The sequence below is a fragment of the Falco rusticolus genome, chromosome 7, assembly GCF_015220075.1.
Source record: "Falco rusticolus isolate bFalRus1 chromosome 7, bFalRus1.pri, whole genome shotgun sequence".
NCBI classification, from domain to species: Eukaryota; Metazoa; Chordata; class Aves; order Falconiformes; family Falconidae; genus Falco; species Falco rusticolus.
Genome location: NC_051193.1, coordinates 15,370,231 through 15,386,706, shown reverse-complemented (window position 1 = coordinate 15,386,706; position 16,476 = coordinate 15,370,231). Strand labels below are relative to the sequence as shown.

Sequence of the window (16,476 nt, the reverse complement as noted above, 5' to 3'; positions counted from 1 at the left end):
TATATTTGGCTCATGCAAGCTTTTGCTGGCTATCACATGCCATTCTTTCACAGCCCAGCACCTTTCCTGGTTGTCTCCAGGGATTGCAGCTGAGTTGTATCATCCAGTGATCTTCAGAGGTATTCACAACAAAAGCATTTGGCTCTTGTGTACTTCAGGAAGCTAAAGGTCAGAAATCAAATTCTTCCCTTTGAAACTGTACTAAAGCCATGAATCAACCCATCACCCCTTCCTCAAGTCATGAGATTAACTTTGAAATAATACTGCAATGTGTTTATTTGCCTCCAGCGTTAGATGTTCAGATTCCCATTTTTAAGCTTTCTCTACAACTATTTATTCGAAAGAAAGAGGAAGCAAGCTAGGATTCTTGTCTGGCTAATGTACATCAAGCTGATGCTTTAAGAAAAACAGCAGCCATCATGAGAGTTGGCAACTCTCAAATCACTGGTTATGGAGGAAAGAATATTAAACAGATATCATCAATCTATCTAGATCCAGGAAGTGAGCCATGAAATGCTGACAAAGGGGAATATCTGGTCTGACAATGACGGCATATTTATCTTTTAAATGAAGAATAATGGAGTTACACTGAAGAGACTCATTTTAACTTTGCAACAGTAAAATATCCATCTCATCACCTAAGGGTGATATCTGAGCCCCTCAGGGTAAGAGAACTTATTCCATCAGCTCTTTTAGAGACCACCAATTTACAGAGATAGTTACTCTAGCCTTCAAAGCAGCCACACGAACAGCACAAACAGAAGAAAAGGAGTATGGAAACCAACCTGAACAGCGCTAGCACAGCCTCCCATTGCAGCAGTAGGCCAGGCAGTCCGTTCATCCTCAGCTTCTTTTCTACCAAGTAAGGATAACACCAGATTACCACAAGAATGATGGGGTTTGAGGGTTGGTTGGGCTTTTTTTGAAGATGAAAACTTCTTCACCCATTTTGTTTCCCAGCACATTAGGCCTCGTGACTTGACTAGGAGCATAAGTGGTGTATACATGAAAAGAACACCACTGTGCACAGGGCCCCCATACTGGGACAGGAGACATAACACTAGGGTACAGCTAACACCAAGCTGCACTCCTGCCAGTGCTGGGGCTGCATGAGGGCACTCATCCAGATCCAGATTGAGCTAATTTTCTACAGACCACTTACAAAAACAAACCAACCACCCAACCAACCCCAGAAACCAAAAACCATAAAGGAAAGGATGACACAGACATGGAGCTGTAGTTGAAACAGTAGGTTGCTGCTTCAGTTAGAAGGAAAATTGCAAGCACTTTTATCATTAAGGAAGCCAGAGAAACTCAGCCTTCTTGTACAGGTACATACAATCACCTATACCTAAATTAGCTACAGATCATTTACTAGGATCTTTACCTCCTTTCCCCCACCCCCCCAGCATGACCAGAACCCAGCCCACACAAAAATTTTCTTGTTGCTGTTGTTGCTTTAAGCTAGTCATGAATTCATCATGCCATCCCCATATCTTTTCTATCCAAAAACTGGATCCTACCAACAACTACTCCCACTCCCCTTAAGTTCTGATAAACTCACCTGCTTTTTTCCTTCACTATCCGTGTCCTGTTTCCTAAAATTATGAAGAAAGTGGGAAAGAAAAACCTCAAACAATACTAAGCAAATCTATTGCTTATAGAAAAACTCCTTGGACTTTCACAGAAACACTAAAGTCCTACCCCACTCACAAGAAATTTACTACCTGCTGTGTGGAGACACAACAGCTGATCCCAATGAACATTTTCTCCCACCTGCCCCCTAAATAGCAAACAGCTGGAGTCAGACCTCTGGACAGCCCAACCTCCTTTTGGGGGTAGCAAAACAAATCCCTGCCCTCAACCGAATGTGGCGTTCAGCAGTAGCTGGGAAAGTTCACTGGGAAAGAAGCTACAGCTGCTGCAGTTTGATGCTGCCTTACCTGTTAAAGAATTTTGTGCTTGGGCAGCCATAAGAGCCTTCCAGTACATCCCAGTGGGTGGCAGTCTGTCAGTATTAGCACCCTGACTAGCAAACAGCTGCCCCTGTCTCTCCTTCAGAAACTCTGAAAAATTTATTTATTTATTATTTTTACTAGTAAAGACAGTAGGGCTTTATCTTAACAGCAGCCCAACAAATGCAGCAGCATGTGTTACATATGCAGCAGTAGTTGACCCACCTCAGCTTTGCAGAATGCTCTCTTAGACTGAAATAGCTCAGACCAGGCAGGCAGCCATGCTGAGGACAAAACACTCTCTGACCATCAGTATTCTTGCACTGGGTCAACCATGCAGATAGGTAGCACGTGGTTCCTCATGCTAGGAGACTAGTTTTTTGGGTTGGGTTTTTTTTTCTGTTTGCTGCTCTCTCCAGGGTGTGCTTGTCAAGGAGAGGATAGCAGAGCAACCTCACTCACAACTTCTCAGCAAACTAAGTGGGTTTCACTCTTCAGTAAAATCAAAGCTCTGGCTTTGTTTCAGCTATGCATGGAGAGGGGGTGTCTATAGTAAGGAATTAGAGCTTGAACTCAGAGCAAAACCAGAGCACAGTGAAACCCTCAGATCCTGAGATGACATGACTGAGCTTTCCTAACTACATGGCAAGCGTGTTGCTGTACCAAAGAACTTGTTCCCATCAGAAGCATGCTTGTAAGCAACTTAAAACAGTAAGAACAGTCCATCAAAAAACATCTAATTGACATGAAGCAGCTGATATTAGAAAACTGTGGTGAGGTTTTAAGAGTAGGCAAATAATAAGCGGTAAGGAAGAAAGGCAGTGGCAGGGAAGCCGCTTACCTTGATAACGAAACCCTTTCTGTTGACCTGTGTAAGGAAAGTGCCGCCAGTAATTTAGACAGCAAAATTTGTACCCTTTTGCTCTGGTGCAAAGTGGGATTCAAAAGAAAATCCTTAAATCTTTCCAGATGAAAATGATTTATTTTCTCCTGTAAAGCAAGAGAAGCAGCAGCTGCTGTAACTCTGCTTGCAGTCTGCTTTTCAGAGAGTACACAGAACTCATTTCTGAAAGTTAGTTGTCATCCCTAACAATCTTGTCCATTAAAATCATTCTTGGTCTGGTAAAGAGCATTCTGGGTCACAGAGGGGTCAGGAATAGGCAACAGTAGTTGCTGTAGAATTTGTTGTTCCAGAATTTTTTTCTCTGAGAGCCAGTGTTCATATTCTAATGGCGGACATACCGTTCTGTTTGGTTCAATCCAGAAGAAAAATATGCACTTTTACACCTTATCTCTCCTCCTGTATCCTAGAGAGAGGCTGATCACGTATTAGCCAAACACCACAGATGCAAGGAATGAGAAGAGTTTAGAGGGATTAGATGCAATGAAGCAAAACAGTATTTTCCGGTTTGCACTTCTTTTTCACAAAGACAAGCATCAGCCCTGCACCAAACAAATTATTAGTAACAATGCAGGCACCTCAAAGTGTCACTTGGCATAAGGGGGTTGGAAACGTTGGGGGAGACAGGTCCAAGGGCAATGCGATGGAAGCATGACTCTGAGAAAGCAGTGGCTGGGGGCAGCGGGGGGAGCGGCTTTACAAAGCCATCTTGCTAAAAGGCTGTATTTTACTATTTAATCCTCAGTTACACACATGACTTCATTGTGAAAAGGTCAGCAGACAAAGCGGTTCAGTGAAGCGGGTCTGAAGGGAGGGCCTGTGCGGCAGGTCGCGGCTGCGCTCCCGCCCGGTCCTTCGGCCAAGCAGCACCGCGGTCCCCGCCGCGGGGCCGGCCCGGCCCGGGCAGGTCGGTGGGTCCGTGGGAATAAAGCGGGGGAGGAAGGTTCGGTGCACTTCCTGCCGCTGCCCACCCCCGCACGGCAGCCCTAGCCCGCACCACAGGCCCCGCAGCCACGGGCGCGGCCCCGCGCTCTCCTCACGAAGGCGAAGGGGGGGCGGCGGCTGAGGCGGGAACGCGGGCCCGGGCCGGGCGCGCGCGGAGCTCAGCGCGGCCCGCGCGGGGGGTGGCCGGTGCCCATGGGAGGGGGGGGGCGGGGGGCAGGGGGCCGCCCTCACGTGACCCCGCCGGCCCTAGCGCCGGCCGCCGGCCGCCCGCGCTCAGAGCCGCGCTGGGAGCCGCCGCGATGCGGGCGCTGCTACTGCCGCTGCTGCTGTCCCTGCTGTCCCTGCCGCGCGCCGCGCGCGCCCAGCGCCTGGCCGCAGACGCAGGTAGGGAGCGGGGGGCGCTGCTGCCGGACCCCCGCCCGGGCCCGCCGCACTCGCCCGCGCTGCCACAGCCCTGCCGCCGGCGCGGGCCCTCGGTGCGCGGGGAGGGCTGGGCTGCAGGCCCCCGGCAGGTGGGCGCTGCGGGGCGTAACACCTTTGCGCGCAATTTTCAGCAAACGGGACCGGCTGCGTCCTTCCTTCATCGGAGTTTCCTGAAGGATTTTTTACACCGCAGGAGAGGAAGGATGGAGGGATCGTTATCTATTTCTTAATTATCCTTTACATGTTTCTGGCCGTGTCCATCGTGTGCGACGATTACTTCCTACCCTCGCTAGAGATCATCAGCGAATGTAAGTGAACATCCCCCGTCTTTTCCCTGCAAAACTAAGCACCTCTTTGTAGAACAGTCTCTTTTTAAAAAGCTTCCAAGTTACAAGTGCTCCGCGGGCAAAACTACGTAAGTTTCAGTGTCCGTGCATAGACCTACCAATACAATATTTAATTTGATACAATATGTTGATAGGGATTGAAAAAAATCCATACTCTGATTAGACTTTGCACAGGCAGTCGTTTAAAATTTGCTTTCCTTGTGCCTGGAGGAAAATGGTAAACCTTCCTCGGGATTACCTGAGCTGATGGGCGACTCTGGGGTGAGCAACAATGCGTCCAGGCTGCCGGCAAAAGGGAAAAACCACAACAGGGAGGGAAGGGAACCAAACCAAGAAACCAAAACTCTCCCTATATTAAAAACATGGGAATTAAGTACATTGCCAGTTCCTGTATTTCTCTAAGTAGTCAGCAAGGAGCAGGATGACCTACTGTTTACATATTAAAGGCAGGATGCAGGAGGGGGAGGAATACCACGGATACAACTGTCCTAAGTAGTCTAACAAACCTGTAATTAATTCCTCTGAACTATCACTGAAAGAGATGGTCTTGGCTGAGAGTTCAGTATTTCATTGCCAAGAATTAAAAAAAAAACAACCCACCCCAGGGAAACTTATCCCTGAACACTGGAAAACATTTTCCAGACCAGAACACTTACAGAAAATGTAAGCTTAAACACTGCTGTACAGCTGTATTTTATTGATGATAAATAAGCATTTGTCAGACTTTTTTCCACAGTTAGCCACACACCCCTGTGCTCAGCGGGCAGAACTCAATCCACAATGTTGGTTACATTTCAGAAACAGTCAACTTACCAGAACAAAAATTTCATTTCACTCAAGCAAGACACAGGCTCTTATACTGTCCGTACGAAGTGAAAATTTGATTTTAAGATCGTAGCACTGGCTTGAATTTAACTAGTATTTCTGAAGACACAGTAGCATGGATTTCCCTGGAAGATAGATAGACTTGACATGGATCATGTAGCAATATCACACCAGAGTCCAAGGACTCTCCCCACAATTATTACCCATATAAAACAGATAAAGCCTGCACACATATGCCTATTTTACGTTTCAAGATCATGCCCAAGTCTCTTGTATTATCAGTACTTTTCTGGTATTTACACTGATTTCTGTAATAAAGTTAGAAATAAATTAGCCCAATAAATGAGGCTGTGTTCTCAATGTATTATTTTACCAATTTCAAATAAATGTATTAACTGTATGAAAGTAAGCAAACTTCATTCTATTAAACTGCAGTAGCTTCTAACATTATACACTAATGCAAGTAAAGGGTACAGACTACTTTAAGTTATTTTATTCTTCTTTTAAGCAATTATTTTGCTCTATCCTCAGGCCTTGGCCTCTCTCAGGATGTTGCTGGAGCAACTTTTATGGCTGCTGGAAGCTCTGCTCCAGAGCTTGTCACTGCTTTTCTAGGTAAGAGACATATGTTTTGATTCCTCAGAATCTAGAATTCTTTTCCTTGCATGCCAAACTGAAACATACCAGGGAGTCATTTTCCTTATAGGAGTCTTCGTGACAAAGGGAGATATCGGCGTCAGCACCATCCTTGGATCAGCAATCTATAATCTTCTTGGTATTTCTGCAGCTTGCGGGCTGTTTTCCAGCGTGGTATGTATCAACTCTGATAGTTCTGCTCCTAAGAGCCAATGGTTATCCTTTCTCATTTACCAACAAAAGCCAAGAGAGACTTACTATGACAACTGCCAAGTTTATTATTTAGTAGCAAAACCAGCATGTAATCAGTTAAGATAACTTGCTATGAAAGTTTTTAAAAACACTACCTTGTTAAATATCATACTCAAGTCATTCCTAAGAATCTTAAATTTTTACATAATATAGAAACAACATATTGATGCAGCATTTACAGCACTTAGTGAAAGTATTACAGACAAGTTTAAGAAAAGTAAATGAATCTGTGATCTGCAGGTTTCGAGGCTATCCTGTTGGCCGCTGTTTAGAGACTGTCTGGCATATACAATTAGCGTAGCGGCGGTCCTTGCGATGATATCTGACAACAGAATTTACTGGTAAGAGCACAAGTAGTGTCGAATTCATGTTGACTGGAGATTAGTGAGACAGCATTTTGAAAAAAAAAAACCCCGAACTTCAAGTAGCCTGAACTGCCATTCACTAACAGAAATAAACATCCTGTGGGTTTCAAAAAACAGAAAGTCACAATGCTTGTAAAAGATTATTAACTAAACATTCAAACCCTGCATATTTATGAAGTTTGATCTGCATAGGTTTGTCTGTACAGACTTCACAATTTCTGTAACTGTTCTGCCACAGCAATTAGTCTTCATAGGTTACTCCTTTTGAGCCTTTCTTTTGATAGCATCACTGTTAAGAAAAACATTTGTCTACCGGAAGCAGCGGATCATGAGCTTCTGATGTTTTAACTCTTCCATCAACACCGAAACTCCTGTTGCCTCAACAACTCAGGTCCAGCACCGGATCTCTGAAGTTTTGAACTCAAAATAGCACATACTATCCCTCTCTATCATATGAAGTCTCAATTTTGCAAACATCAGTAAGATACCCTGGAAAACATGCAGCTATACAAATACACAAAGAAGATTAAGCAGGGGAGGGGTATTAATCAAACTCCTGAAAGACATGGGGACACTCATGAACTTCCATAACACCAGCCATACAACTGCAAATATATGCTTTTGTGTGTTTTCCTTTTGCTACTCATGCAAATTTTCTCCCTCTCCTTACAACAGCCATTTTAGCAAGTTAAGAGAGTCAGAGGGTATCTTTATATTACATGTTATGTAAAATCTATTTTTTCATTCTAGGTATGAAAGTGCATCCTTATTATTGACATACGGGTGCTATATTCTGGTACTATGTTTTGACATTAAAATCAACCAATACCTCATGAAAAAGTTCAGTCCCTGCTGTACATGTTTTACAAAAGCTATAGAAGAGAACGCTGAGCAGCAGCCACTGGTTGGATGGAGGGAAGAGAGCGGACCTCTGATTTGTCAACAGTCGAGAACAGATAGTGGAATTTTTCAGGATGAGCTGAACTATTCCCAACTTTCAACAAGCTTGCATGGGCTTGATAAAATCTCTGCAGGTATAAGTGTTATTACAGTTGTCTCTGGCGCTCCGCATGCCTGTCTGCATTAGTACTAATAAAAGCAGATTCTGATACACTAAGATTTTGTTCACAAAAAACCTCCAGCATAGTATTTAATTAAATGATTCTTCCCTGGAATATAACATCAAGCAAAATCAGAGTGGGAGTATTTATATGAAGTTAGCTGCTAGAGGAATGCTAGGAAAGTTGCTCATTGTGTCAGTTGTAACAGCAGACTTCCATCAGCCTTTGCAATGCACATATGAAACTTCCCAGCAACACTGTAACATGCAGCTGAAAGACACATCGGTACAGTACTAATGTATACTATTCTCTTACGACAATGGTAGGTCTGTAGCCAAAAATATGCATGATATCAGAAGTAGAGGAATAGCTATGATGTAGCCACAGATCATCAGATTCCTCTTTACTTAGGCGAAAAACAGCAGTTGGTACTTACTCTTGGTAAAAATTTATGTAAACCTTTACAGAAAAGTTTGCTTTTCATCCACATTATTTCTCTCCTATAGTGACATGGTAGTAAAACATTTCAGAGTTTTGTCCAGTGTGATGTAGATACTGGGTAAGACTACAGCTAGAACTTCGAAGTATTTTTTACCTTTTCCCAGTATTCTCACAAGCAGAGGCCAGTAATATGCCTGTAAGCTATGGATTCAAACTTAATGCTACAATTTAAAATCGTTACTTTTTCTTCAACAGATCATCCAAGTGTCTTCACCATGCCTGAAGCAGACATGAAGAGAATTTTGTGGGTGTTATCCCTTCCTATTATTACACTATTCTACTTGACTATACCAGATTGCAGAAGACAGTTTTGGAGGAACTGGTTCATGGTGACATTTTTAATTTCAGCAGCATGGATTTCTGCAATAACTTACGTTCTTGTATGGATGGTAACAATAGCAGGTAGGTACCTAAAGTGCTGCTGCTATACAGAATCAACTAGTCTAGAATCACTGAAAAAAGTTTTCTCCCTGCAAAGAGTGTTCCCTTCCACAATTAACAGTCAGTTTAGCAACACATACTTTGCTGTAAAAAACACAGCAAACAAAACCAATAAAAACTTATGTTTGACTGCTTAGTTTGCCACCTTCTTCCATCTAAAGAAAACCATTCAGAGTTTAGCTGCTTCAGACTGCTTACCATCACATGAATGTTTACATAGCTACAAAACCCAGCCTATATTAAAAAAAAGTTTCATTAAACTGCTTCAAGAAGTGATACTGTCAGATACACAGCAATAAACTAGTCAAGCTGAAGTCAGACAAACATGGAATCCACCAAGACTGAAATTTAAAGTTCAGGGTTCTGCAGAAGATTCATTATCTCTATACCTACATTTTTCTCGAACACTACAGTAAGAGATTTTGCATTAACTGCCAAAAAAGCCTCCCAAATTTTTGCCCTATTTTATTTCAACTACAGCATCATGCGTTTATTAAACATTCTTGGGGTGTGTATATGTATACCTCTTACAATTGTGCATCATAAAGTGAAGCAGTGAAAGAATTGCATTTAAGTGACAGAAGGGGTATGAACTTCTGTGTAAAAACATTCTCTTAAAAATATCTTAAGGTACTAAAAGTCTCCTCATTTCACTGTTTCTCCAGTCAGCCTGAAAAAAAAATCCAGTTTTTCATTTTAAGAACAAGCAGAAAACAAATCTCTAAACAAGAACAAAATGTTACAAAGCTTGCCATTTCCACATTATAGCTCACTAATCCTACTCAAGTGTTCTGCTAGTTCAGCACCCTAAACTCGTTTTCAACTTAAGTTCAATGAATAACTCCTTGTTCAGTGCAGAAACAGACCTACACGTTTGATAAACCTTTGAGAAATTACTAGTAGGTCACTGGATAAAACACCCACCAGGTTCACTCCTTGGCCAAATAATTTTCCACTTGTAACTAAAGGGCAAGGGTTTACTGTCTGAATGCTAGAAGCCTTTGAAACAGGATTCAAATGAAAGTTATGGCTGTTCTACTAGACAAACCACTAATTCATATGAAAGCAGGTACACTGGAGATTCAAACAGTGTATTAGTGTTAGTCCAATTTGAAGAGCCATCACAAGCAATATGGGGTCTTTGGCCCACTACTTCTATGTCAAATATGTTCTATTTACACGTTAAAATGCTAAAAGTTACACACACATTACATTCAAGTCCAGGTTCTTTCATGAAGGTTGACTCAAAGATTCTATCATTGCATATACAGCCTATCAGAATGTCATGACGGTAGCATAGCTGGGGACTAAATTTTGATGGTCAAGAACAAACCTAACTTAGTACACCTTTTTGTTGCTAGCAAAGAAAATTTGACTACTTACAGCAGGATACTGCTACCAATGCACAAAATTAACTAAAGGCTAGAAAAATAAGACCATTCTCTCTTTTATGGTCAGTTGCCAGAAAAAAAAAAAAAAAAAACCAAACCCAAAACAAAACCCAAAAACAACTACACATTAAATGGAAATAAATCTATCTAATAACAGAAAAATTAGATTCACCTGAGTTTAAATTCTTTCTTACAACCTTCAGAGGGCTACAAACTACCGTTGGGTACATAAGGCTGTATTCACCTTGGTTTGCTTGGCGTGACCCTATTATTTTCCAGCCTGAATGGTTTATAAAAGCTGATCTTGTCAGTCCCTCATCCTACAAGTCTCTTACATTAGCAGTGATGGAAGAATAAATACCAGTACAAATTCTGCAACAGGAACATGTTAGTCCCTCTGAACCAACAAATAGTTTCAAACATAAATTTACTGGGCTGATCTAGACTAAGCTGGTATGTATTAGGCAAGCATTGCTGACCTAAGTTTACAGAGCACTGCCTCTTACTTTAAGAAAACTGTTCTTATTAGTGTTCAAATATTGCAAGTAAGAATTCAGATTTAAAAAAAAAAATATTAAGGTACTTTTTAGTGAACAAAAAAGTTTAAGAAAAACTAGTAACTTAATAGTTTGAATAGAGGTATCAAATACTTCAGCGTATCGATGCTTTTGAATGGTACAGCTGCTAAAACAGTTTTGAAGATCTGAATCCCTGCATTTTAAGTGAGAAATTAATACGCTTACAGGACATGTAAGGCTAAAAAACAAGTGGGGAAAAATAAGCTGCTGTTTCAGTAACAATTAAACTTTTATTAATTTAAACCAGTATTTACCTGAAGAAACTCACACTTCTAAAAGATTACTTGCACTTAAAAGTCATATAAAAATTCTGCATTTTGATTCTTCAAAATCCAACAAAAGAACTTTCTAACTGGAGTGAAATGGTAAGGCCATGTAGAGACAGTACTGTAGTAATGATCCCAATGACCCTCCTCCCCAAGTAAATTCATGTGCTTTATTCCCCCCTACCTTTAAAGAGGGTGGTTATAGTTATTGCTTCATGAGCTTTGAGCACTAACAATGAGATGCCCAAAAACATAGAAGACATTATTATATTTTCTACAAGGAAAAAAAAAAAAAAGAAAAAAAAAAGTAAATTGTTAGGTATTTAAACTTCTACTGTATCTGAAACAAGAAAATTAATAATTGCTATTGTCTTGACCACTGGAGACATTCCATGCAGGTCTTTGAGGAACTTAAAGACAGTTACTATACTACAATTCTTTTTCTATTTGACTGAAGAACAAGGACTTCTTTCTTTGTTGTTGTTCTTTTTTTTAACTATTTCATGGTTCAGTCACTTCATATTTAGTTGAGTTAGCTGACACATTCCTTTTGAAATGACTGTATGATTACTAATCCTTTCTCCAGCAAACAAAGTCCAAAACAACTTCTTCAGATGAAACTTACACTAAAAACATACTTGCATTTTCTACCGTTATTTATCAACTGCAGGTGAAACACTGGGAATTCCAGAGTCAGTAATGGGTCTCACATTACTAGCAGCAGGAACAAGTGTACCAGATACAGTTGCAAGCGTGCTGGTGGCTCGAAAAGGTAAAGATTTTAGTATTCAGGCTCATTCCAATGCATGTCTTTAAAAGGTACCAAGAAAAAAAGAATTCTAGTCAACATTTCCAGAAATTCAAGGAGTAACTTCAAAAGTTTTGCTCCGAATTCTAGAGCTTAATTTACTAATAATAAATAAATAGCTTACCTGAAGCAGCTGTGGCTCAGACTTTTAAAAACCTCTCAGTATCTCAGAGAAGTATTCTAGTTTGTTTTGTTGTTGATCAAGTGTTAGTTTTACTGCAAAACAGAACTGTAGGTCTTGGTATTTTCAACTTGACTGGATTTTATAATAGCCTGTCTAGCTTATCTTAAGTGCAACTGTGCAGATGCTGGTGATTTAGGGAGACCTTTTTTATATTATTTATTTTAATGCTTGTGGTACCCAAAACCATATTCTGTAGAATCGTGACTATAATTCTTTCAATGCAAAGTCTGAAAAGGGTGCTCTGTAAGAAACTGAAGGCTGACAGCCTGTTCCTCCAAAACAGTTTAGCAGCTTCGTATAATACAATTAAGCAGACTTATTTGTACTTCTTCTTTTACAGGAAATGGAGATATGGCTATGTCTAACATTGTAGGATCCAATGTATTTGATATGCTCTGTTTGGGAATACCCTGGTTTATAAAAACTGCCTTCATAAATACATCAGGACCCATAGAAGTGAACAGCAGTGGTTTGACATACACAGCCATTTCTCTTATCTGTTCTGTTGGTTTTATTTTTCTGGCAGTTCATCTGAATGGCTGGAAAATAGATAAAAAGTTGGGAGGAATTTGTCTTGTACTGTACTTAGTATTTACTGTTTTAGCAATTTTATATGAACTTGGCATCATAGGCAACAATCCTACAAGGGTCTGTGGTAACTAGTTTTAATCAGTTATTATACTGATGAAAAAAATAAAAAGCAGGAGAGAAAGACTGGTTTCTTCATTTAGTCAAAATAAAAAAAAAAATAATCAAAACTCCCATTGGGCTCTAAATCTTATTTACAGAACTAAGTCATGTCATTACAGTAATATTAAGTAGAACGAAAACATCACAGCCTAATTGGAGCCCTTTCTTTTAGAGTCAAGAATTACAGTATGACTACAACGCACATATAAAACCAAAATTCTGAAAAAAGACATCTAGTTTTTACATTACAATGTTGATACACGCTGAGGGGGAAAAAAATAAAAATCAGAAAACACTAAACAAATCCCACTATGCAATCTTGAGATTAACAGAGAAAATGGCTTATTTTATTAAAAACAGTATAACCATTCATTTAAACTGAATGACTAGAGACACTTGGCCTAATTTTCCAAAGGCGCTGAGCATCCAAAGCTTCCACGGTCTACAGGGACCTGCAGGTGCTCAGTGCCTCTAAAAAAAAACAACAAAAATCAGGCAAATTGTCTTTAAAAACCAAACATAGTAAGATTCAGTTAACAAGTATCACAGTATATTAAACACTATACTGTTAAAGGCTGGTGGGATTTAAAAGTTCCTTTTTACAGTTTTTGTAAGCATACAATGTTACTAAAAATGACTTACTAGGATAAGAGAAGCTAAACAGACATAGGAATGTTCCTGAACACAGTTTTAAATTATGCATTGCGATCCAAGCGTACATCAATTTCTCTGCCACTGATTTTTATGCCGTTCATTATCCTACAGGCCTTTTCAGCAGATTCTGGTGAGTCAAATCTGACTGTTCCACAGCCCTTTGATTTTCCATTCTCCATTTTTATTTCTGCAAACATTACATGACCTGAATAAATAAGTTAAACAGCAGTTATTTCAAGTCTTCAGTGCACTAACAACTTAAAGAACTCATCAGAAGTCACAAAAACAACCATTTTAAAATATAATCTAAGGGGACGTATGAAATCAGCACTTTCAGACTGATGGTATATTCACTTATTCAGGGAAGGTGACACAGGTCAAAACAGCAGTGAAGAATCCAAATTAAGATCCACTATTTCAAATCCTTCTTTCACCCTAGCGTAAGATGAAAGTATGCCTGTACTTGACCTCAAACTTGAAACAAAGTGCCCTATAACACTAAGGGCAAGTTTTGTGTTGCATTCTACCGACTGCCAGAAGTGTAACTACCATCAGGTGTTAACTGAATTACAGTTCAATCCAGTCCACCATGTTCACCACAACATTATCAAGCAATCACAACAATCAAGCGATTTTGTAAAGAAGCTGCACGGCAAAATTAAAAGACTTGAAAACAGTAAAGTTACCAGGCTAGGACTGGTGGCAAGTAGCATGTACTATTAAATTCCCCGAAACATTTTCTTGAGATGGGACACTCAACTCATGAGGCAACGTTTTTATCTAGATGTCTTGGTACCTCAGAGAATGTCCAATGCCTGGAAGCTAATGAGTTTTTGTTTATGGTATGTTGTAGCACACCAATTCCAAGCCCCCAGATACCACTAGGAACAATAAACTTTCCCCTAAAATACATAGTTTTTTTATTTTTAAATATCATAGAAGACCAGCCTTTCACTGAAAGAAACTGAACATAGAGACAGTCTTTATATTTCCTTACAATACTGGTGTGAATACAATCTGTTGCTTATATTTGTGCTTATAATTCTTAAAAACAATTCAACATAATTATTACATCTGTTAGTTGCCAAGGAGATCATGAAAAAATAATAATTCTGAACTATCTGAAAGTTGCCCAGGCAGTTAAGACTTAAGAAAAAAAAAAAAAAAAAAAAAAAGAGAACCTGTTTTGTTGTATCCTCCAGCTACAAAAACATGTGAACACCTGAAAATTCTTCATAATTGAACTGCAAGTTCTAACGTATATCAAATCTGTAAACAGCTGTATGAAGACTGTCTTAGTATGTTTTGTCTTTTCTGTCTCTCCAAAATAAGAAAAGCCATCCTGTAATTCAGTTAAAGCTTTCCATTCTAAAAGTATGTTTTCAAAACAAAATAATCATATTTCTACATCCAAGTTTCATTTTTCATATACTTCTGTGAAAAAACAGCTTTTCTGAATTAAATCAAAAGAATTATTGGATATTTGTAGCAATCCTTTATCTTATATAAAAAGGGCCTTTATTTCTTAACATAAAGAGGAAGCAGTACAGCCTGCAAATATGCTAATCGGGATCATCTATTTGAATAAAAAACAATCTGCCACTTTGGCAAAATTGCTAACTCTTGATTTGATGCAGCACCACTTCTGGAAGCAATGCATAACCTGGACGGCCCAGGTCCCTGCATGCATTTGTCTAAAAATAAATGCTACATTATATACTCTGTTTTGGCCAGTGGATACATAATACCTGCTTCAAAAAAGAAAAAGCTCAAAGAGTAATTAGTAAGTAGAACGGGTTAAAGGTTTATAGCAGATGTGCGCTCAGAGCCACCAGAGCCCATACTGTACCTTGGGCTCGTGTGTTATGTCATGCCTAAACATTATTTATATAACTCAGGAAAACTGGGGGAAGTAAGAAGGACTAAGCTAGCCAGATTCTTCTTCACGATAAGGCAACAACGTTGTCTTCCTGTCCTTATCTAATAAACACCATATAAAACACAAAGTCGATGAAGCTGAGCAGGGTTAAGATTCATTCATATACATACCACATTGGCTGAATTTCTCCTTTAGCTTCTGCCAGGTCAAGTCAAAAGGAAGCTAGAATAAAAAAGCATTATTGATAACAAAATATTACAAAGAGACAAAGAGCATGTAATCAAACATGCACACAAAATAAGCTCATGTTTCTACGTATTCAGATGCTTACATTTCTCACAAATATCTGGTTGCCTTTAGAGCCTAATCTTTCTCTCATGCCACCTCCTATCGGGCCAGGCACAAATCCTCGATCAATATCAATGTTCCTTTCCAGGCCTCCACCCATAGCTGGTCCCATTCGATCAAAACCAGAACTCATCCGATCCACTCCCATTCCTCCAGCCATACTGTTCATACCACCCATTCCACCACCTACACAGAGGAAGAAAAGGAGGATAAAACAAAAATCTTTTTAGTAATAAACATGCAAGTATTTAAAAAAAATAATTTAAAAAATTATTTTGTGTCAGGAAAATAACTTTAATAAAACTGCTTTAATATAAAACATAGCTTCATACATGCGCAGTGATTTATCTAGTAGCATGGCTAGTATTGGAAGATACAAAGTGTCAGTTCTGAAATAAAAGTAAAAACCAAACTGCACCAAGCTATTAGTCACACTAAGGTAGTAAAACGGTGAACACAAGTAAAGCATTCACATTTAAAGGCTGTCCGGTTTTATTAATAAAATCCTGGTAACCTGTACCAAAAAGAGATCAAGTAAATAACTGCAACAATGTCAAGACACAAATAACTTGACCATATATGCTTGTTCATTTTGCTTCCTGCATTCACATTCAGCTTTACTTAGTGCAGCTGTACCCACACTTAATGACACAATCTTCTAGCGAAAGCGTATTTGGCAGAGAACAGATGCTACTTCAAGTACTGTGAAGAGCATGGACTTTCCTATGACACACACAACGAAATATATTAATGTATATTATATATAAAGATCTAACATCAATGGCATTCAAATATCCTATTATAAACCTGTCTAGATTCATAATTAAAAATTAATGTAAAGCGTAACTATCAAGATCATTCATGAGGGACGTTCTCTTTAAGCCTTATGCCTCTCAAGATTGCCACTAGTGAGATTTTTAGTTTCTCATCTGCTCTAGCCTGAGGAACTCAGACGTTTGCTGTAATACAAAATTAGTACTGGAGCCTTGCACAAAATTAAACTGAGCGATAATCTGAAATTCAAGG

General features: G+C 39.6%; 2 protein-coding genes and 1 long non-coding RNA gene across 8 annotated transcripts in view; 1 reads left to right on the top strand and 2 right to left on the bottom strand.

Moving 5' to 3' along the window:
• The first annotated feature begins 4,086 nt into the window (after positions 1-4,086).
• Positions 4,087-12,569, top strand: SLC24A5 (solute carrier family 24 member 5). Its single transcript, XM_037395269.1, has 9 exons — positions 4,087-4,185; positions 4,356-4,532; positions 5,928-6,011; positions 6,103-6,206; positions 6,525-6,625; positions 7,400-7,683; positions 8,407-8,613; positions 11,558-11,659; positions 12,220-12,569. The coding sequence occupies exons 1-9, from the start codon at positions 4,101-4,103 to the stop codon at positions 12,540-12,542; spliced, it is 1,467 nt and encodes a 488-aa protein (XP_037251166.1). The 5' UTR covers positions 4,087-4,100; the 3' UTR covers positions 12,543-12,569.
• LOC119151405 lies at positions 5,246-6,178 on the bottom strand. Its single transcript, XR_005105407.1, has 2 exons — positions 6,081-6,178; positions 5,246-5,521 (listed from the first exon to the last, which is right to left on the bottom strand). It is a non-coding gene; the product is annotated as an uncharacterized LOC119151405 (long non-coding RNA).
• Positions 9,728-16,476, bottom strand: part of MYEF2 (myelin expression factor 2) — a 33,630-nt gene continuing 26,881 nt past the window's right edge. For 3 of the 6 annotated variants that reach the window (XM_037395261.1, XM_037395259.1, XM_037395262.1), the window contains exons 15-17: positions 15,434-15,636; positions 15,273-15,324; positions 12,720-13,428 (exon numbers count right to left, since the gene is read on the bottom strand). In XM_037395261.1, coding sequence (XP_037251158.1) covers positions 13,265-13,428; positions 15,273-15,324; positions 15,434-15,636 — 419 coding nt within the window. In that variant the 3' untranslated portion in view covers positions 12,720-13,264. Of the gene's footprint in view, positions 13,429-15,272; positions 15,325-15,433; positions 15,637-16,476 lie in introns of all 6 variants that reach the window. The other 3 variants (XR_005105403.1, XM_037395258.1, XM_037395260.1) reach the window with 3 other exon arrangements.

Coding starts and splice junctions, on each gene's coding strand:
- SLC24A5 (XM_037395269.1), top strand. CDS start 4,101: ATGCGGGCGCTGCTACTGCCGCTGCTGCTGTCCCTGCTGTCCCTGCCG. Junction 6,207..6,524: donor GCGGGCTGTTTTCCAGCGTG/GTATGTATCAAC, acceptor TGTGATCTGCAG/GTTTCGAGGCTATCCTGTTG. Junction 7,684..8,406: donor GCTTGATAAAATCTCTGCAG/GTATAAGTGTTA, acceptor TTTCTTCAACAG/ATCATCCAAGTGTCTTCACC.